Genomic DNA, 21,312 nt, shown 5'->3' with positions numbered 1-21,312 from the left:
GTCTAGCCTGTCAGCATTGCGAAGAAGTGTTGATGGACGTCGGCCAAGTCTGGGATCAGTCCATTTAAAGGAACAGTCTCACAAAAATACTCGAAGTACAACTGGAAGCCCACATGTAGTCGATCAACCAAGACGTTGTTATATCACTGTCTGATATTTGCTTCTTTAGTTGATCTGGAACCGCTTCAAAGTAAAGGAAGTCTACCTCACGTTAAGGACACACCCACGTCTGTATACGCTTTGCCTTGAATGACATCATTAAGCTGCGTCATTTCATTTCAGACTAAACACAAGGCGACTGGCTGAATGATCTTTACTCTGTGGACTAATCAGCGTGCACAGATTACGGACGCACGGCATGTGACCTCATCCCGAGTTAGTCATACCAAGAGAAAATAACGACACCAACCGGACTCTTTACGCGAGAGGATGACAGCTCGTAGCCGAAACATTGCGTAACGACTCGTTAACAATCACAGAGTTCATAGAGGAGAACTAGCTACCGAGCTCGTCATGCACTACTACGTTATGTTACCTACCACTTTTAAACCACGTCGATTGGGCTTCCAGCGAAACCACAACACGATACCGGGCAGAACACGGGCCCAGTGGGCTAGCTAATAAATTTATCATTTGTCCATCCCTGGTATAAACATAGCCATCTGGTAGCACCGTGTGTTAGCTAGCTAGCCATTTAGGTAGTTATCTAATAAGTAGTTATATTAGCTAACTACAACGCTAGCTGTTTAAGTAGTCTGCCAACAATGAGTGATATTAGCTAACTACTAGGCTAACTATTTATCCAGTCTGCTAATATCGAGTTATATTAGTTACCTAACATTCCAGCTAGCTATTTAAGTAGTTACCTAATAACAACTCATACTAGCTACCCAATAGAATAAATGTTATAGTTATTTAAGTACTAAGCTTATAATGAGTGATATTAGCTAATTACCTAATAATGAGTTATGTTAGCTAACTAAAATGCTAGCTATTTAAGTCGTCTGCCAATAATGAATGATATTAGCTACCTACCATTCTATCTAGCTATTTAGGAAGCTACCTAATAACAAGTTGTATTAGCTAACTAAAATCCTAGCTAGTTATTTAGGTGATGTAAGCTATGTTAGTGTAAAGTTTGTCTGTTATTGCCTTTATGTGCTATAACAACTGTGGTAAATATTTTCCGACACCGAAGGAAAAAAAAAAAAAGCATTTTGAGCCATAATTATTTTGGAAACAATCGACATCAGACTTTCTGAGGACAAGGACTTGATCGTTGATGGTTTTATCCTTCGGAAAAGTCACTGATACGTAACGGATTCCAGTAAGGCAAAATGTCAGGCTAGTTATATCGCTAACTAGGTAACATTATGGCGCTACAAGTACTTCCAAGGATTCCGACTTGGAATCCGACGAAAGAAGCAGGCAGCATTAGTTGTATATCAAATGACATTCCAACGCCACGTCCTGAGGTTTTGTTTATTTGTGTCCTAAACCACGTCAGCCAAGACCGACTTCCATTACTTTTAAGACACATTAGCCTCATAGCGCTAAATACAAACGTGTTTTTCGGAAGATCGAGTACATTTCGGGGGTAAGTGCGAAAGTTCGAAACGTTTCATTTTTGACCTGTTCCTTTAAGAGCTTGCTTTTCCATCTCTGACCCCAGATCAGTGTCTGTCACTGACACGCTAACAGCTTGAAGTGCTATCATGCGCTCTAATGGAAAACCAGTGGCTGTGTGTGGGTGCTGAAGTGTGAAATCATGCCCGTTTGCAACGACTCCTTCTCTGACTCCAAAATGCCTCATCAGATTCCAAAAAACAAAACAAAATAAGGAACAAGAAACACGCATTAATCGGCTCCTTTCAGACAACATTCCTTTTTTTTTTTTTTTGGAACTGCATCACTGCGGTCGTGTTCCAAAATATTTCTGATAGCACACTAGGGCTCATTGTTGAGTTCAAAGAGTGTCATCGGTTTACTGGCTCTCGACGCCCAGTTATTATAATCCCACAGCCCACAGACGGAAAGAACGGCTCAACACTGAGAACTTTCTGGAACCCAGTGGAATGCTTGGAAATGTTTGAATTGAATATTTTAGATACTGCAGTGGTAGTCGCCTGATAAATAGCTCACCTGATAAATAGCTAGCCTGGTAGTTAGTTAATAACAAATCATATTAATTAACTAATATGCTAGTTAGCTATTTAGGTAATTAGCTAATAATGAGTTATATTAGCTACCTACTATGCTAACTATTTCGGTAGCCTGCCAATAATGAGCTATATTAGCTACCTACTATGCTAGCTATTTAGATAGTCTGCCAAATTCAAGTTATATTAGCTACCTACCATGCTAGCTATTTAGTTAGTCTGCCAAATTCGAGTTATATTAGTTACCTACTATGCTAGCTATTTAGATAGTCTGCCAAATTCGAGTTATATTAGCTACCTACCATGCTAGCTATTTAGATAGTCTGCCAAATTCGAGTTATATTAGCTACCTACCATGCTAGCTATTTAGGTAGTCTGCCAAATTCGAGTTATATTAGCTACCTAGTATGCTATCTATTTAGGTAGTCTGCCAAATTCGAGTTATATTAGCTACCTACTATGCTAGCTATTTAGGTAGTCTGCCATTATCGAGTTTTATTAGGTACCTAACGTTCTAGCTAACTATTTAGGTAGTTACCTAATAACAAGTCATATTAGCTACCTAATATCCTAAATATCCTAGATATTTAGGTACTACGTTTATAATGAGTGATACTGGCTAATTACCATGCTAGCTAGCCATTTAGGTGGGGGAGCATATTTACGTTCCCAGGCTCCTATGTTCCCCAGATTTATATGGCACATAATGAACACATGGTGATTTAAAGCATAAGTCAGAGCTGGGACGTGTTCATACTTAACATTTTGTTCTTTTTATGACGGTTTTTTGTGTTTTATAGGCTACAGTACGGCATTTCTTCAGTTTAGTGTATACATTTCACTATTGTTCATGCGTGGAGGTGAACTGTATGAATGTATTCATAACTTTCATAAATTTCAAGTGTGGATCAAGGATGGATTTAAAACTAATGCATGTTGTTATACATTTAAATGTGTCTGTGGTGTTTAAAGTTAAAAGGTAATAAAGTTAATAGGGCCCTGGGAACATGAGTCCTGACTACATCAAACCTTCGGAAAAGTTTACTTAATGTGTGTTAACAGAATATTGAACCGGGGAACACAGGACCCTGGGAACATAGGAATGACCCCTGTCTGGAACAGGTCAGGTGCTGGGGCTTGACAACTCAAGCTAAAATCATTATTTTCTTTCCATATCGTAACATATTTCCGAGTTAAACGTGATACTTAGGAGGAAAATAACAAATGGATTTGTTTTTTGAATCGTCCTGGATTTGACTGGACTGTCAAAATGGTGTGCATTCCCAAACAAGCATGAGGTAGATGAATAAAATTGGAATAATAACCAGCCAGGAACGGCACCAAGATGGCTGCCAAGTGGACAAACTTTACTAGAAGTACTTTGATATTAGTGAAAAATATAAAGTGATAATAAAATTTGAGAAAGATTACAGAAAAGCAAGAATTTTATCTGACTGATGATGAATCGTACTTAATATATCCAGGGACATCAACTAACGAGGTAAAAAAAAAAAGCTCACGTTTTGATTTGATGTTGTTAATAAGTATATTCTAGAAAACCCATGAAATCCACTGTGGTTGTATTAATGAGGCCTCAGAGTTCTACTGAACTTCCAGTGAACTAAAACCTCACGGTGTAAGTTTTCCAAGTTTTTCAGCTTTCACCCTTGCAAGCCAAACACCCATCAACCCAACAATTTCTACAACAAACCCAAACAAATATTGTGTGCTCTACATGTTTGGGATTGCTCAGAGGTCTGTGGAATGTTTCCTCCGTTTTCACACCCTTTCTCAACAGGCTTGCCAGTCCCCTTTTCTCCTGCCAACATTAGATTATTTTTGTTTGTTGGATAATTTTGCAGTGTGTGCCAAGCTCTGTCGACTCCTGTACAGGCAGCTCCCCTCCTACCCGAAAACCCCAAACATTAGCATTACAGGAAAAAGCTCCAAAGTTCCTGTCACATGAACCTTCCACAATCCAATTTGTGTGGAAAACTGGTTTAGCTGAGCTAAAAATTGCCCAATAACCGAACACTGTTAGCTAAACAAGCAAGCGAACAGTGTCCGTTTCATGCTAACATGCTAGCATTAGATTTTCCTATTGAAATAACTGCTTAGACTTTATGACGTTAGCACATTATTACATTTACCAAAAAAGCTAACAACTTTTGACCAAACTTCCTTTTTCCTGTAAATCCACTCAATTAAAAAATAAATCCCATTTTACCATAATTAAGAGCTAACTAACTAATGCTAACTAACTAAACAATGTTACATGTGTTTACTGTCTGTCTGCATTATGTTAACTAGCTTAAATTTAGGTAGCTAATGTAATGTGACCTGACAAGACACTGAGTGTCGACTGGATGCTAGACAGCTAGCTATGCTAATCGAATGATAAAAATCAGAATTTAGCTAGCTAAGGAAATGTGACCTGACAGATCCAGAATGTAGCTCAGCAGCTAGATAGATAGCTATGTTACTTGACAGCACAAAATGTAGTTTGCTAATGTAGTATAACCTTACAAACACAGACTGTAGTTTGGTAGTTAGACAGCTAGCTATGTTAGTTGATAGAATAGAATTGTGCTAGCTAACAAAATCTGACCTGACAGATACTAAGTGGAGCTTGGTAGCGAGACCGCTAATTATGTTACACAATAGACAGAACAGAATTCAGCCAGCTAACAAAATGTGACCTGGAAAACACAGAGTGGCGCTTGATAGCGAGGCAGCTAGCTATCTTAGTTGATAAAATGGAATTTAGCTAGTTAATGAAACTTCAACTGACAGAGATTGTACATCGCTAACTAGCATTAGTTAGTCAGGAGAACATTCGAAACAACTTTATTAATAAATTACAAATGTATAGAAAGATTAATCTTACTCTGAGTGTTAGAAAACATTCATTACAAGTAGCGTTGTCATTTGTAAGCACAAAACTTGTCTGAAAATCTCCGAATTGAGACGCAAACAACCAGACCTAACAATCAGAAAAGCCATCATTCAAGAAAACCAAAACGTGATGTTGAAATAACGAAATTAAGACAAACAACTCATCACCATGACACACCTATTAGTTTTATCATCACCATGACACACCAATTAGACTTCATGATTGAAATGTAAGCAATTATTATTAGATTAAATAAGAAATAATTGACTCACAAACACCTCAGAATTGCTGTGGAATTGACGCCCAGGGCACAATAACACATATAAAGACATCTACAAGTACAACAACAAGCGAGTACAGGTACACATTTAACCTCAAACAGCCTCACACACACACACACACACACAAACACACACAACTGTTTCACATCGCTGAGTTTTGACCTAGGTTTATTGGTATTGCAGGAATGCTAATTATATGTGGTTTTGTCCTAACAGGCGTGTGTGACGATCATCGCAGAGCATGTGTATGTGTACGCAGTGTTAGCGCTAGCTTCCCTTTAGATCTGATGGACACTGATTACAGGACACACCACAGCAGGAGGAAGAGGTGTGTGTGTGTGTGTGTGTGTGTGTGTTACTCTACTGGTCAGGACTAAAGGTTTATGCGTAGCTTTGTGTAACTCTTGTAAACTTGGAGACCTTTGTGTGTATATGTGTATGTACGGAATTAGAAGGGTTCACTGGTTTGGTTCTCTCCCTGGGAGAACCCAGGTGGTTAATGGTTCCATGTAGAACCCTGCAACAGGAAACGGTAAGGTGGAAAAGGTAGTGCTGAAGGCAGTGCTTTTATTCGACGTTTTATGAGAAATGTTTAGTTTAACGCAGCAGTATGTAACTTTTAGGGATGTCCTATGTACAAAAATTAAACTGTCCAAAGTGTAAGTCCAAAATCAATCAATCAATCAATAAATAAATAAATAAATAAAACCTTAGGTCAAATCTGACTTTGACTGAATTAATAATTTGACACTTTTCAGGGCTAGAACACCATTTTTTAATTACTATTATCATTACTATTTCTTCCCTAATGGCTCAACATTCCTATTTCCTAATTTTTGGATCAAACTGGATGTTTAAATCAGCAAATATATTTGTACTTTTATTATGATTTTTAGAATAAAAAATTTAATGACTGTATAGAACATTTCATTTTAGAAATTAATCGTTGTTATCAATAATAATTTTGCAGGTAACTTGATTTATCCATCTATATGATCCTTTTTCCCCCCATTAAACACATATTAGAGCAACATACTTTTTTTTTTGTTATTTTGTAAAATGAACAGTCCTTAGGCACAAAGAAAGACACATCTTGTACCAAAAAGTTACATACCGCAGCTTTAATGAACTGAAGCCGATCTGTGACAGTTTTTGTTTTCTCTCCTAATTATCTGCTGTTTAGAGGTTATTGCCTGCAGTTAAAGTAGGATATGTACCCATCTATCTGTGAAAATAAAAACAGGAACGATTTTGATGTCATTTATTATCGTATTATTACGTTTAGGATTTGTTACATAAGACGTTTATTGTTCATTCCATCTGAGTTGGTTGCTAGAAACTTGCTAGTCAGGAACAGAACATAAAAATGAAAGATAACTATACCATCTTAATCCAGCTTTCTGTCTGACTGCATGCCACATCAAGATTTATATAATCATTTATAGTTTGGACAGAAAGTATTCGATTTTAATGCGTCATTAAATTAGCAAAGTTAACAAATCCTATTTAAATCACAATAAATCACGTGTGGAAATTCTAGGGTGTGACAGTGCCGCAAAGCTCACACTGCCGCGCTTCGGCTGCTGTTACTTAATTCGGGTTCATAGAACTGAATTCTGAACTTTATCAGACTCATATAACTGAATCAAATCAAGTCGAGTGTGAACTGAACCACAGTTTATAAAACTGACTCACATCAGTGACTACGTTTACATACACAATTCAGATTAATACAATATTCTGACTCCCCAAATTCTGATTCCTGCCCCTGGAATATTCTTGTTTTAATCGGAAATTTGTTGCATGTAAACACCTTATACAGAAATTCCACTGAAAGGAGATGTACGTGCAGGCTCAGTTCAGAAGGAATTGTGGGTGCTAACAGATGCTTAGCTGTAGGCTTGGTATTTAGGATTAGCAACTCAGGCGTACTTATAACAGCCACGTATACAAGAATATCCCGATGCCTGTACGCTCATAGACATATAAACCCGAAATAAAGGGAATAAACCGTGCATGTAAACGTTGCCGCTTACGAACGACTACCAATCGGATTCGTAGAACGCAATAAGAGTTCATTCATGAGTCAGATCAAATTTATAAAACTGAATCAAATCAGTTCTGATCTGAGTCGAGTTTAAAGAACCGAATCATGTATCGTGTATCAAGTTCGCTTGTATTTTCTCATTTGTAAGTCGCTTTGGATAAAAGCGTCCGCTAAATGAATAAATGTAAATGTAAGTTCGATTTAGGTTTATAGAACCGAATCAAGTGACGAGTGAACTCGTGAACCCAGCCTGAACTGAACGGATTCAGTTCTACAAACCTGATTCGGTTCAAAATGGATGCGAGTCAGAACCGAGTCTTGAATCCTCGAGTCATATCTGTGTGTAGGCCTCTCGTGGGGAACAAAAAAGCAAACAAACAACAACAACAACAACAAAAAAAAAAACAAGAAGACAAGCGACAATCAACTGAATCACTGAATCGACTTTTGGAAAACTAAATCGATTCGATTCTTATCTGACTCAAGTTTACACGAATGAACGGACCGTTTCTTGGAGAAAGTTGGGAAAATAGTTGTTGGTTTTTTTTCTTTCGTGGTTGTGGTGGAACAAAGATACGAAGTGGAAAGATGGAAAGAAAATACATGCAGCAGTTTGTCTAACCGTCTGCATTCCTCTGAGATCTGATATCAACAGTAGCCTCTCTTTTTTTATGTAATGCTTTGTCAGTCAGCTATGCTGTTCCCACTTTATCTCTTTCCACACTCCACTCCACATTTATCTGATCCTGTCTTTCAAACACGCACAGAAAAGCCTGCGCATGCTACGCCTCGTCCTCATCCTGTCCTTTTTTCTGTCTTTCTATCTCTCGGTCTTTGTGCAAAAATGTCCTCCAGCCTTCAACTCCAAACAAACACACACTCTCTCTCTCACACACACACATCAACACTTTAACCGATGGCGTGAAAAAAAAAAAAAAAGGGAATAAAAACCACATGTGCCATGGATGGTATACATGAAAAGAAAAGCAGACAGTCTGAAACAAAACAGGGACAAAGGCTAACAAAAGCAACTGCACAAGACGCAGCACGATCGACGTCTCTCGCCCCCGGGGCCCGAATCAACTCCAGGTCAGTTGCACAAAGAGACACAGAGCGAGCACTCCGCCTGGGAAAGAACGGCGGAGCAGAAAAAAAGTGAGAGAGAAAGAGAGAAAAAAGGGCATCCTGGTATCATCAGAGCGCAGGATCAGGTTCAGGGATTTATTCATGTCCGTGAGATTTAGTTTCACATCACCGGCAGCCTTACGAGCAGCTAAAGTGACCCGTATTCATCCCACACGCACAGGCCAGAGTAAACCGGGGCTTAGCTCGGATTAGATTACATCCTGTTCTTAACCGCTGATTTCAATACACACATACACATACGCACACTCACACACACGTTGGCAACGAGAGCAGAACACAATAGAGAGAAAGAGAGCGGCAACGTTTAAGCACCAGATAAATGTCTGCAATACAATAAAAGGAGGAGACGAGTCGCAACACTGAACCTCAACAAACGGAACTGTTTAAACCGAATCACGTTCAACAAGGTGTTGTTTTTTTTTTTTTTTTTTTAAATCTCATGAATTTCCCAAAGGTGTGGTATTGTTATTACAAATCTGTTAAAGTGTTCAAACGGAACTGTTCAGAACGTTTTCAGATTAATTCTTACCTTCAGCTTGTATGACGTGATTTAAGAGTCATGTCAAGTTGACACGATTCGAGCAACATCCGAACTAAATTCAATTCGATTCAATTGAGTTTTATTTGTATAGCGCTTTTAACAACGGACAAGTTTCAACTATAAAATTAAATAAAGTGAATCCCATTCTGAGTCAAGTTTATATAAAAACGAATTGAATTCACTCGAAATTAGTTCGGGGTTTACAGAAGTGAACCAAGTCAATTAAAAACTAATTCGGGTTAACAGAACTGAAATGAATCAATTCTAAACTAACTCAGATGAACCGAATTGAAATGAGTCCATTTAAAACTAATTCAGATGAATAGAATTGAAATGAGTCAATCCTAAACTAGTTCAGATTTATAGAAGTGAACGGAGTCAATTGTAAACTGAATCGATTCTGATCTTAAGCATATATACAGAACTGAATCAATTCTGAACTGATGATTCTTAAATGAATCAAGTAACATCTGAAATGAATCTTATTTATATATTATAACTGAATCAAGTCCAGAGTGGACTGAACCAAGTTTATAAATCTGACCCATGACAATTTTGTACCGAATCAGTTATATAGAAGTGAATCAGAAATTGTTCTGGGCTGAATCAAGTTGATCGAACTGAAATGAATAAATTCTGATCCGACTCAAGTATGCAGCACCGAATCAAGTCGATTCTGATCTAGTTAAACGGAACTGAATCGAGTCAGGTGTGAAGTCCCAAATTGTGCAAAGTGAATTGAACAGAGTCAAGTCTGAACTGATTCAAATTAAACTGAATCCTGAGTCCAGTCTGTGTCACGACCTGTCGCAAAAAAACAAGAGGAAAGGCGACAATTTGCTTCCTCACCCACAAAGTGTTCCTGGCCAGAGGAGGCAGGGAGGGACGGTCTGGCGTTTGATATTTTCAGCACTGGCCTTTTATATTTCCTCCCCACTTCCCCTGTTCGTGTCGAGCGTACACTCCGGTGGCGGAGGACCAAAGTCAGCCTTCGTCTTGCGGTGAAAAAGTTCACGACGCAGGTCGAGTTCGTCAAACTGCACTGTTTCTGGTCATGGAGCCTGAAATCAGAGTTCTACGGCTGACCACAAAAGTACATGTTAGCGTTTTAAAAATGCTAAAATGTGGCCAGTGTGGACATGGGAATGACGGAGACTCCCAGCAGATGACATACACTCACTGAGGCCTTGTTTTGAAGGGCATAAACCATCTGAGGTTACTCAACCAAACCCTTGAGGTCACAAGGTCAAAGGTCAGCAGTGGCTGAGAAGCCAGAAGACTACACAGGGAGTAGCGAAATGAGTAGATGATTAAATGTCAGTCTTAAAGACCATCACATAAGCACATGTTCATGTTCCTTTTTTTATCCTTTTTCGGCTACTTTGTGAAGTGAGACTACGAATAGTAAGTTTGGAACTAATCCAATGACAGCACCTCAGCGTAGCTAGCTGGTATAAACTAGCTAGGTATTTATGTTAAGCTAGCATGAAACCCGCTCTTCGTATCGCTAGCTATGTATCACATTTAATAGCAGGCTAGCTAGAGCTAATAGCAAAGTTTAAATTTTTGCAATTTTACATAAAGTCAATGACACACATGACGCCTTGTAAACATTTGTAAAACGTTTATGTAGATTTATTTTATCCGACGGAATTTATCCGTCTAGCTCGGTGCTTCGGTTTCACAAAGCCTCGCCTCACAAAAAACTAATTATTTTCATCCCGTTTTTTTTGCATATTCCTCGAGGGCCTGCCGTTCCTGCCGAATCGAGCATCATGCAAAAGAGGCCTGGATGTGATTTTGATTATAAAAACAATTATTTTCACCATCAGATAGCGCTGCAGAGGGACAGAGTGTTTGCGAGGCCATTATTCATTACTGCGTATTCAACCGAAGAGAGAGAGCGAGAGACAGAGAGAGAGAGAGAGAAAAAGAGAGAGAGAGAAAGAGAGAGAGAGCGAGAGGGAATAACATTAAAAAACGCCAAGCTGTCTCATCAAGCATGCATAAATGTCAGGGGAAAACTGAACACACAGGGGTTTGTGGGTATTTCAGCAAATAAATAGGAAAGAGGGATTAAAGAAAAGGGATTAAAAAGTTTATCTGTGAAGGTGATCTTAGGAAAAGTTTTGCTAGCTAACTAGCCGTCATCTAGTTTAGCTGGTGTATCTTAGCACGTTAGCACTGTGCTCCATTTAGCTAGCTGGCTAGCATGGCTGATACTGCTGAACTATTGTATATTGTCATTAAAGTGTTTTATGCTAAACAGCATGTCGAGCCAAAGAGATAAAAAGAACAACTAGAACAAACAACACACAAATCAGGACGTGTGTTTTATGATAACAATCCTTTTTGTGCACGCGCGCGCACACACACACACACACACACACACACTCATGACTGACAGTTTAATTTTATGTCATCTCTAAGCTGCCTCTCTGTATTATACTGAAATGACACAGCGATGACGCCAATGTGTCTCACACACACACACACACACACACACACTCTCTCTCTCTCCCTCTCTCTCTTATATAACCATCACATGACAAGTTCTGTCAGTGGAAAGCTACTGTCTTTGTTTTGAAGTCACAGCGCTAAAGATGCTCTAGTGTTTCTCTGTGTGTGTGTGTGTGTGTGTGTGTGGGTGATTTGTGCCCACTACAAACTCGAACGCACGTCCACATCAGCATTCAGCTGAAGTTGTTAGCGGTTAGTTCAGAGAGCTAATTTAGCAGACGCACAGCCCACATCAGGGCGTGCAGCATTTAGAGATGGTTACTCATCATTCCTACATTTCCCAGAAGTCCTTGCACCCACTTCCTGCCAACAAATCCTCACACAACAGGGTGTAATTACGGATGGGGTGGACGACCTGGTCTTGAACTGACGGCCTCTTGAACTCTTGTGCGATACACAAGGCTTCTGAAACAATGATATTTTAACATAATGAGAAAAAAAAAAAAACTAGATTAGAAATCCATATCTAATGCATATCTCTAGGCTACGACTGTTGCTATGGTAACATCCTGTAGAGCGATATCTGGCTCTATTCTTGAAGTTTTCTTGATGATGAATTCTCAGTCCTTTTAATGTAAATAAAACTGCTTATTTAATTTCAGTATCGAAAAAAAAAAAGATCAGCTGTTATTTATACTTGTTGTCATGGTTACACTCGAACAGCGTAACGAATGGTGTGTTCGAAGCCCACAGAGCTTAGCGGTTGAACAGGTAGCGCTCGAAGTGTAATTACAGTGTCATTTCAATCAAACCGAGTCTTATCTTAGGAATTTATCTACATATCTGAGTGAAATGCTGATATTCTTGATTGTTCTGTCTTGTTTCTTCGGTCACCGTGCCTTCACGTTGTCTTTAATAATAAACTTTATGGCTGCTTGATAGCTTGCTAAACTGTTAGCCGCAGTCGTTAGCCGGCTTGTGCCTGGGAAATTTGAAGTCACATTTGATGTTCATTTCATATTCAACGCACTCATAGTACGGAGAAGAGCCAGATTTTTATTTAACTGGATCAACATTAGCACCGTCCTGATATTAAAAAACAAACAAAACAAAACAAAAAAAAACCCCAACAGAAATCTGCCAGCCAATCAGGAAGGAGTATTTTCTGTTGCTGTGTGTAATCTGGATTTAAACTCCTAATGATCCTGAGGTAAATTATATTTAACAAAATAACAAAGGATCTGAAATATGTACCGTCCAGGTGCAGATGTACATGTGTGTGTGTGTGTGTGTGTGTGTGTGTGTGTGTGTGTGTGTGTGTGTGTGTCTAAGAAACACACATTCTGAACACCCTGACCCCTTTAAAACATGAGAGGCGACGTCAAATGCTCCCAGATGACTGAGGCCAAACACACACACACACACACACACACACACACAAACAAAAGTCATGTGGAATGACTGTGAAACAGCAGAAAATTGATGTGAGACACACAGTTTCAATCCACACCAGATGATAACAGTGTGTGTGTGTGTGTGTGTGTGTGTGTGTGTGTGTGTGAGCGAGTGAGAGTGAGAGAGAGAGAGAGAGAATGTCTGCCTACAATGATTTCTCACTCTTACAAGTATCGAGAGTTTTTGCCATGTTCATGTTGTCTCCTGGCCACACACACACACACACACACGCACACACACTAAGACATCACACATACACATTAAAGGCCAAGAGTTTAAGCATTTTTTAGTGGCACATCTCAGGAAACTGATATCATTCCATCAGCCTGGTGAAACACGCATATCCCGTCCATCAAAACACCACCTCGTCCGTCCTGCTGCGTGCGTCGCGTGTTCATCTCCTCCTACACTCACGCGCGTAAATGAAACACAGACGTCACAGGTTTTATATCCACGTGAATCAAACACTTCGCCATTTCTTCTTAGCGACGCGGAAGAAGTAAAACAACCCCAGTCTTCCTGCCGAGTCGTTTACGGGTAGACTCCGAGATCAGAGCTATGGTCTATCATCAAATGAGAAGAACTTCCCGATATGAACTGAAATAAGGATTCTTGGGTGAAATTAAAGAATGAAAACTGAATAAAAATAAAGAAATAATCAAGCGTCCGCAAGCTTTTAGCAGTCAGAGATCCGTTTAACTGTAGAAAAATCAATTCATTAATTAGATTCAATTAAAATCATGGGCTCCTTCAGCACGGATTTATTTCACAAACATGTTTATTTTCTTTAAAAAAAAAAAAAAATGAAGGCATTTTAGATTTCAGTTGATATTATCTCATTATTTATATTATTAGTTTTTATTCTTTTGACATTTGAAAAGCATAATTTTTTTTTAAATTACCGCTTAATCGGAAAACTACAAGGCAATGAAAAAAAAACCCGCTTTATTATCCACAAGGGCGTCCCGTTCCGATACAGTGATGTTTGTCGGTAAACGAGACCTTTCAGCTGTACACGTGTTGGACGCACGTGAATCGAAGAGGGCTGAACGCGCGTCGCGATGACGTCACGTGACCCAAATCCGCGGTAATTCCGAAAAACTGCAAGCTCCTTTTCGCGGCGTTTGCTCGAATTCGCGTTCATGCCTGCGATCGCAAAATATTAACCAGTTACGCACTTTTCTCCCTTAACGTTTAATAGCGATTCTGTTCACGTTTTCCGTTACGTCCGATGCAAAAATTTCCACTTTCCTTTTTATCTTTCTTCATTGTAACGTTTCTGATCCCTGGCCGTGCGTAAGTTTTCACCCCCTTGAACTTTTCCAGATTTTGTAGTGTTCCAAGTTGAAACTGAAATTGACATTTTTACCAACCGATGTCGTAATGTTTATAATGTTTATAAAAGGTAAATATGAACTTTAATTCATTTTTTAAAAAAAAGAAAAAAGAAAAAAAAAAAACAGACTTTTCCTGGTTGCAGGAGAATTCACCAGCGGGAAACTCACAACGCCACAGTATTTTATAGTCTATTTAATGGTGCGTTTAATAAGCCCTGCAGCAATTCCCAGATAAAACGGAGAGATTAGAGAGATTTGGACTGTGACACTGATAATGAGAACTGAAAACGTCGAGTTTCGAAGGCAGACGAAAGTAAGAGAAGCGAGACGAAAATTAATTAAGTGGTTGTAAGATTTTACGCAGGGTTTACTTTTGTACACGTTCGCATGGAAAAGGCGTCGATTAGGACTATTTGGACATTTTTGGATCTGATGCCTGACGCTGCAAACTAAACTTCACGAAGATTCGACTCTGACTGAGTTTACGCGAACCTTTCCAAAGCGCAAAACAATAAGACGAGCCCTCATTTGTGACATAGTAAGGAGTCCAATCTCTCCAAGGGATGACCAAAGCCAGAAGAGTTTTTTTTTTTTTCCGTTTGAGATTTAGAAACACGCAGAATGCGCTAGGTTCGATGTTTTCAAACGATGACGTTTCAACCTTGTGGTAATACCTTTGTTATGCTTTAGCGACGCCTGCCTTAGCGGTGAGCGAAAAAGCAAAAAGCTGCTCGGACCAGTGGAAGGTCGTGAGTTCAAGTCCCTGCACTGTCAAGCTGACACTGCTTGGCCCTTAACCCTCAACAGCTCAAATGTATAAGATGAATGTAAGTCACTCTGGATAAAGGTGTCTGCCAATTGCCCTAAATGTCAGACGTAGTGTAAACGATCATCAATAGACGGCCTTAGAGTGAAGCCTAATGACGGCAAGAAATGGTCGAGTTTAGTACCTTTTTTCTGAGCATGTACACGTTTGTACCGTTCTTAAAACTAACTCTGTGCCGTGCTCATAAGGGGATCCTTTTACCCTGCAAAAAGTTTGGCGCTCACCCACCTGCTGTATATAAACAGCATGGATGATACCATCCTAAATTTCGACTCCTGTACCGGAAGACGTGGTAAACACGCTCGCCGGATGGGACCGGTATTCCTCGAACGAACCGTGCGTGACGCGATCTCCGCTCTCTTGTTCAAAGATCAAACCTGACATTAATCCATACGTACAGATGGCAACGTTTATGTCCTGCCTCAGATGGCGTAACTTCTAATTTGAGTCGAAGCCTATAATTAAGAGACTTGGAAAAGGAAAAATGAAAAAGGAAGCTTGGGGATTTACTTGAAACGCGACTCCGTTTACGGTAGCGAGACGTCTGACTTACGTGGTCTCTAAGCGAGCATCCCGCTCGTCTCTGAACGCGGAAACGCTCGCTCGGCTCGGACGACCGGACGCGGCGAAGGAGGGCGAGAGAGCTCCGAGCACAATGCGGAATCAGTGAGACGAACGCTCGTCCGCTGCAGACGTCTGAATGATGGTGCATTGTGCTCGAATGTTGCCAGATCTGCGGGTTTGGAGAGGAAAACAATCCATTGTCGACTTTCGAGCGGCTCGTGACCACTGAAACGAGACTCGATTCCCCCCACTGCGGTTCACAGAACGAGCTGTTTATGGTCTGTACTGTAGATGGAAAGTACAGATCTGTCACTCAGTCAGACTGTTGTGTTTGGAACGGATGAGTTGCAGGGACGATCGAGCTAATCGGCACAACCTGCTCAGATTTATACGCTCTTTAAACAATCAGAAAACATGCACTTCATCTCAAAAGACTGATTTTTTTTTTTTTTTTTTTTTTTTATAAAGAAAGCCGATTCGATTCATTCCAACTTCTTTCGTCGACTTTTTCGGGTCTGTTTTTAATTCGGTTACAACGGTTTCCTACATTACCCACAAGGCTGTTCTACCTGCTCATGGTAGTGGTGGTGCAGTTGGATTTTACCCCTAGCATCATCTCTATCGATCTTCTTATATTTAAACGCCAGTGTAACTGTAACGGCGCTAACAAACGAAAACAGCGTCACCGCGTGACATCATCACGGCCCACGATGTCTAAATTCTCACAGCAAAAATAACCAGTAACAAATTAGCACCAGAATCGCTAAAGAATGATCACAAACCGTTCGATATAATCGTATTTAACGTGCTTGAGCGTGGAGTCTTCCTATAAAAAATAATAAGGAATATTACCTTTAAGACTCATCTAAGGCACGCAGCTGGAGATTTAAACTGTGATCACTTTACCTCTGAGAGTAAACTGAGATTTTCTGAGGTATCCTGAGTATCATCAGTGCTACTCACAGCAACAGCTGGCTGATTGGAAAGTTCATTTCCTGTTTATATCAATCTTTACATAGTGTTAGATGATTTTTGCATGATCTGGACTCTATAATTATTATTATTATTATTATTATTATTATTATTTGTGCATGCTGTTCTTAAGATTTCAACACCTTCGATTATATGTATAACATGAACCCGAGCTGCGTTCAAGTGTATCCGAATGCGTGGGGGGTGACGCTGGGGAAGGAAGGCCGAAAGTTTGTGCACCCCATGCTGTGTAGGTTGTTGAAGTGAGTGACACAACAAGTGGATGCTGTTCACCTGAGTCGGGGAGTCCTTAAGGCGCGCGCGGTGCATATTAAAGAAAAAGAAAAAGGAAAAGAAAAAGAAAAGGCGGACTGGACACCAAATAAACTGACAGTACAAGAGCGCGTGGACATGTGCACGAGTTTCAAAGTAATCATGCGTGACATTACGTGACAACTTCACACTGCATGATGTGTACCGGTTATTGAAATCCATCGAGTCTCGTGCAGGAGTGGAGTTAAGGGGAAGTAAAGACAGACAGAGAGAGAGAGAGAGAGAGAGAGAGAGAGAGAGATCCCCGGTACTCACCCGTGGTGAAGTGGCCGATCGCGGACGCCGTGGAGGAGAAGAAGGACGAGAAGAAGACGAGCAGCATGGAATCCATGAGGAGATGAAGAACGAACGGCGGAGCGCGCGTGCCAATGTCCTGCAAAACAAACTAAAACCAAAACAAACAAACAAACAAACAAAAAAAGTCTTCTGCTCGTGCTGCAGCGCGCGGAACCGCAAACCTTCCCGTGTGGCGAAACGGCGGCGCGCGCACAACGCAGTGCGCTCCAGAGCCCCGGACAGAGTGAGTGAGTGAGTGAGTGAGTGTGACAGAGAGAGGGAGAGAGAGAGAGAGGGAGAGAGAGAGAGAGAGAGAGAGGCGCGCGCTTCTGCTGCTGCTTGTGCTGCTGCTCGTGCTGCTGTTCATACACACACACACACACACACACACACACACACACACACACACACTGACACAGAGGAGGGAGGAGAAGAAAAAGAAAGAAGGGGAAAAAACTGAGCGAGGATCCGATTACCAAATCACGTGACAGGAAACCCCAGGGAGGGCGGGCAGGCGAGCGGAGGATTCACATCGTATATACCTGCACCGAACACGCGCTCGTGCGCACCGGGCCAAGATTCCTTTTTGGTTTTAAAGTTAATCGTTTTAGTGAACAACAAAGAGGAACAGAGTCTGAGGAAAGAGTCTGCAAACTTTTGAATCGCATAATATGATATATATATATATTTTATTAAATCCATATTATTAGGTTATTATCATAATAATCCATAAACTCCTGGTACGGTTCTAATATCACCTGAGTACACCTGTGCACACGTGACTGAGCAGGTTCAGGTTCTGTTCTAAAGCTGTTGTAAACTTATACAACTCATTCATAACTGTATTGATACAGTGAACTCCATAATGATTGGCATGACATGATATGATATGACCTCTCAAACTCTCAGGCACTCACTTATAAGCGCTTTAACCTGGGAAGCATGATGGTGAATCTGGAGTCTATCTCAGGAACACTGGGCATCATGAGGCAGGAATACAACCTGGACGGGTCACTGGTCCATCACAGGGCACCATGTGCACACACACATACACACACACACACACATTCATAGTTCCCTAGAGTCAATCTATCTTAGTCAGTTCGCCTACTGCCATGTTCTCTGGAGGTGGGAGGAAACCGGGGGAACCCGTAGGAAACTCACACGGACGCTCGGAGAACATGTGGAACTCCATGCGGACAGTAACCCGAACTCAAGATCGAGCCCGGGATCCTGGAGCTGTGAGGTGGTAATGGTATTGCAAGTATTAATTAGACCCTACTATTAACTGTTGACACAGAATATTTTAAATGGTTTGTCATCTAGGGAAAAAAAGATCTGATAATCCATACACTTACACTCGGAAATGTGAAGTCTATGGGACTTCATGGGAATGACGCCATTTTCAACCTTCATGCATTTGACTGAGTTTTGTTTTATCTAACGGTAGTTCCTAGTAGGTCGGGGTTCGATTCCCACCGCGGCTCTGTGTGTGCAGAGTATACATGTTCTCCCAGTGCTGCAGGGGTTTCCTCCGGGTACTCCGGTTTCCTCCCCCAGTCCAAAGACATGCATGGTAGGCTGATTGGCGTGTCCAAAGTGTCCGTAGTGTATGAATGGGTGTGTGAGTGTGTATGTGATTGTTGCCCTGCGATGGATTGGCACCTTGTCCAGGGTGTACCCCGCCTTGTGCCCGATGCTTCCTGGGATTGGCTCCAGGTTCCACGTGACTCTGAAAAGGATAAAGCGGTATAGAAGATGGATGGATGGCTGATTGGATAGTTCCTAGTAGTTCCCAGTCCTAATGACATCTATAATTCCTAGTTCTAGACATCATCTACCAGTAATTCCCAGATCATGGTACACCTGTAGATCTTCTATCTTCTCTATCTTCTATCTAGAATTCTATCTTCTAACAGAAATTCCCAGTCCCAGATACACATATACTGTAGCTCCTAGTTCCAGATGCCATCAACTCAAAATTAAATTGTTGACCGAATATGCCCAAAGGTCCTAGGTCCAGATAGCGTCTAAATCCGTGTTCAAATTTTGTTAGTAACAAGCTAGCCAGCTAACTGTGAAGAGTGATGTATATTTCCTCGTAGATACAGTAAACTGTATAGTCAGTGTTATAGATTTATCAAGTGAATACATGCATGTCTGTATGATGATTACTCTAAAGCAGATACTTGTATATACAGCATGACTCATTTAAAGGTCAGAAGTGTTACTGTGCTGATTTGAAGTCACTTGGTGAACTTGATGGAAGACCATCCTGAGTTTTTCCGAGTAGCTTTATTTCCTGGTCAGAAGTCAGGAATGATGAGATAAGACCTGCAGCATTAGCTTCAACCAAATCTCTTCATCATCCACCACCATGAGGGCATTTTCACAGCCAGAAATTCAAAAAAAAAAAAAAAAAAAAAAGAAGAGTCTGGAAAATATTGAAAATGTGGCAGGAATTGGACCTATCGTCTTGCAGAGGGATGCAAAGGAATTTCAGAATTGCGCATTTCATCGATTCTGCTTCATCGAGGTCAAATTTTCGAACGATATGTCGTTTCCTCCGTAACGCCACACTGTTTGGAAGAGCTGCAGGAAAGAGGCTACAAACCACAGCTCATGAACGTCACCAGGTGACTTGGGAATGACAGCTGGAATCATGGCTTGCGGATATGAGCGCTGCATTCAAGGAAAAGCCCCGAAGCACACCGGAAAATCCAGAGGGGAATCGTCCATGTTACAGGGCTGTTTTACAGCTGTTGGTCCAGAAGTTAACGTGAAGATAAATTCTACTGTACACTTCGACATACATGAAAAAACGTACACAAGTTTCACTAAACCAATATATACATATATATCCAATAACTCATATAACACTGTGCTGCTTGTACTAATATATGAACAACATACTCTTAAACTCTTAAATATAACATGTTACTTAGCACAATTTTCATATACATTACTTGTACAGACACAGTTTTAGAACTTATACAATTATTATTATTATTATTATTATTATTATTATTAGAAGCTATATTGAAATTTGCTAATCAAAACTTTCTTTTTCAAAACAACTGTTACTAAGGTACGTTATTAATCTGTACAACTCTAAAATAATCAACTCCAGTATTGAAGCTCATGCTAATACTCTTACATATGTACTTATGCTAATATGCTAATCAGCAATCGTTGTAATTGTACAGTGTATATCCCTTTCAATTAAAAAAAAAAAATCAATAAACTTATACCAGATTACAGAAACTTAATATACTAATCATATAGGCTGCTAATACAGCACTACTGGTGAGGAAACTGAAAACCTTGAAAGTGCGACATCATTTACAATCACATCACATGTTTTTTAACCAAATCGGACACTTGTTAAGCGTTGAACGAAATGGAGATGTCGAAAAGTTATACACCTTAGCGACACGTATTTAAAATATATATATATATATATATATATATATTTTTTTTATATCCTATATATATATAGGATTTCATTTGATTCAACTAGTATAACTGATCAACATACAGTATACAAAGCCATATATTTATTTATTTATTTATTTATTTATTTATTTATGTTCAAAATATGTGTCACAAAGGTGTATAACTTTTCGACATCTCCAGATATATATAAAACAATCAATAGACACTAATAAACATATAATAATCAATAAATTGTTCTCATTAACATCATAAAAAAAAGCTAATAATCAATGTATATTTATTGACAATTTATTTACAAGGGTGAGTCGAACGAAAACCTTCATTTGTTTTCTCACTTTGCATTGTTTATTGCGAATAGGTGTCACAAAACTGTATGATTATTTTTGTAAAAACTCTTTGTATATATATATATATATATATATATATATATATATATATATATATATATATATTCAAGTTCCTTTTAAAGTCAAGGAGGTGAGTCGAGAGGACGATGAACACACCCTGAACAGGGTAAGAGAGCTGTACACTTAGACAAGGCAGGTGTGTACTATAGTTTATAT

The 21,312-nt window shown here is 39.8% G+C and overlaps 1 protein-coding gene across 1 annotated transcript in view; it reads right to left on the bottom strand.

Moving 5' to 3' along the window:
- Positions 1–17,684, bottom strand: part of kremen1 (kringle containing transmembrane protein 1) — a 60,658-nt gene extending 42,974 nt beyond the window's left edge. The window contains exon 1 of the mRNA XM_053653765.1: positions 17,273–17,684. Coding sequence (XP_053509740.1) covers positions 17,273–17,348 — 76 coding nt within the window. The 5' untranslated portion in view covers positions 17,349–17,684. The remainder of the gene's footprint in view (positions 1–17,272) is intronic.
- Positions 17,685–21,312: the final 3,628 nt, after the last annotated feature.

Source organism: Ictalurus furcatus, chromosome 22, assembly GCF_023375685.1.
Source record: "Ictalurus furcatus strain D&B chromosome 22, Billie_1.0, whole genome shotgun sequence".
Taxonomy (NCBI): Eukaryota; Metazoa; Chordata; class Actinopteri; order Siluriformes; family Ictaluridae; genus Ictalurus; species Ictalurus furcatus.
The sequence above is the reverse complement of the archived record's forward strand: the minus strand, read 5'-3'. Positions and strand labels throughout refer to the sequence as shown.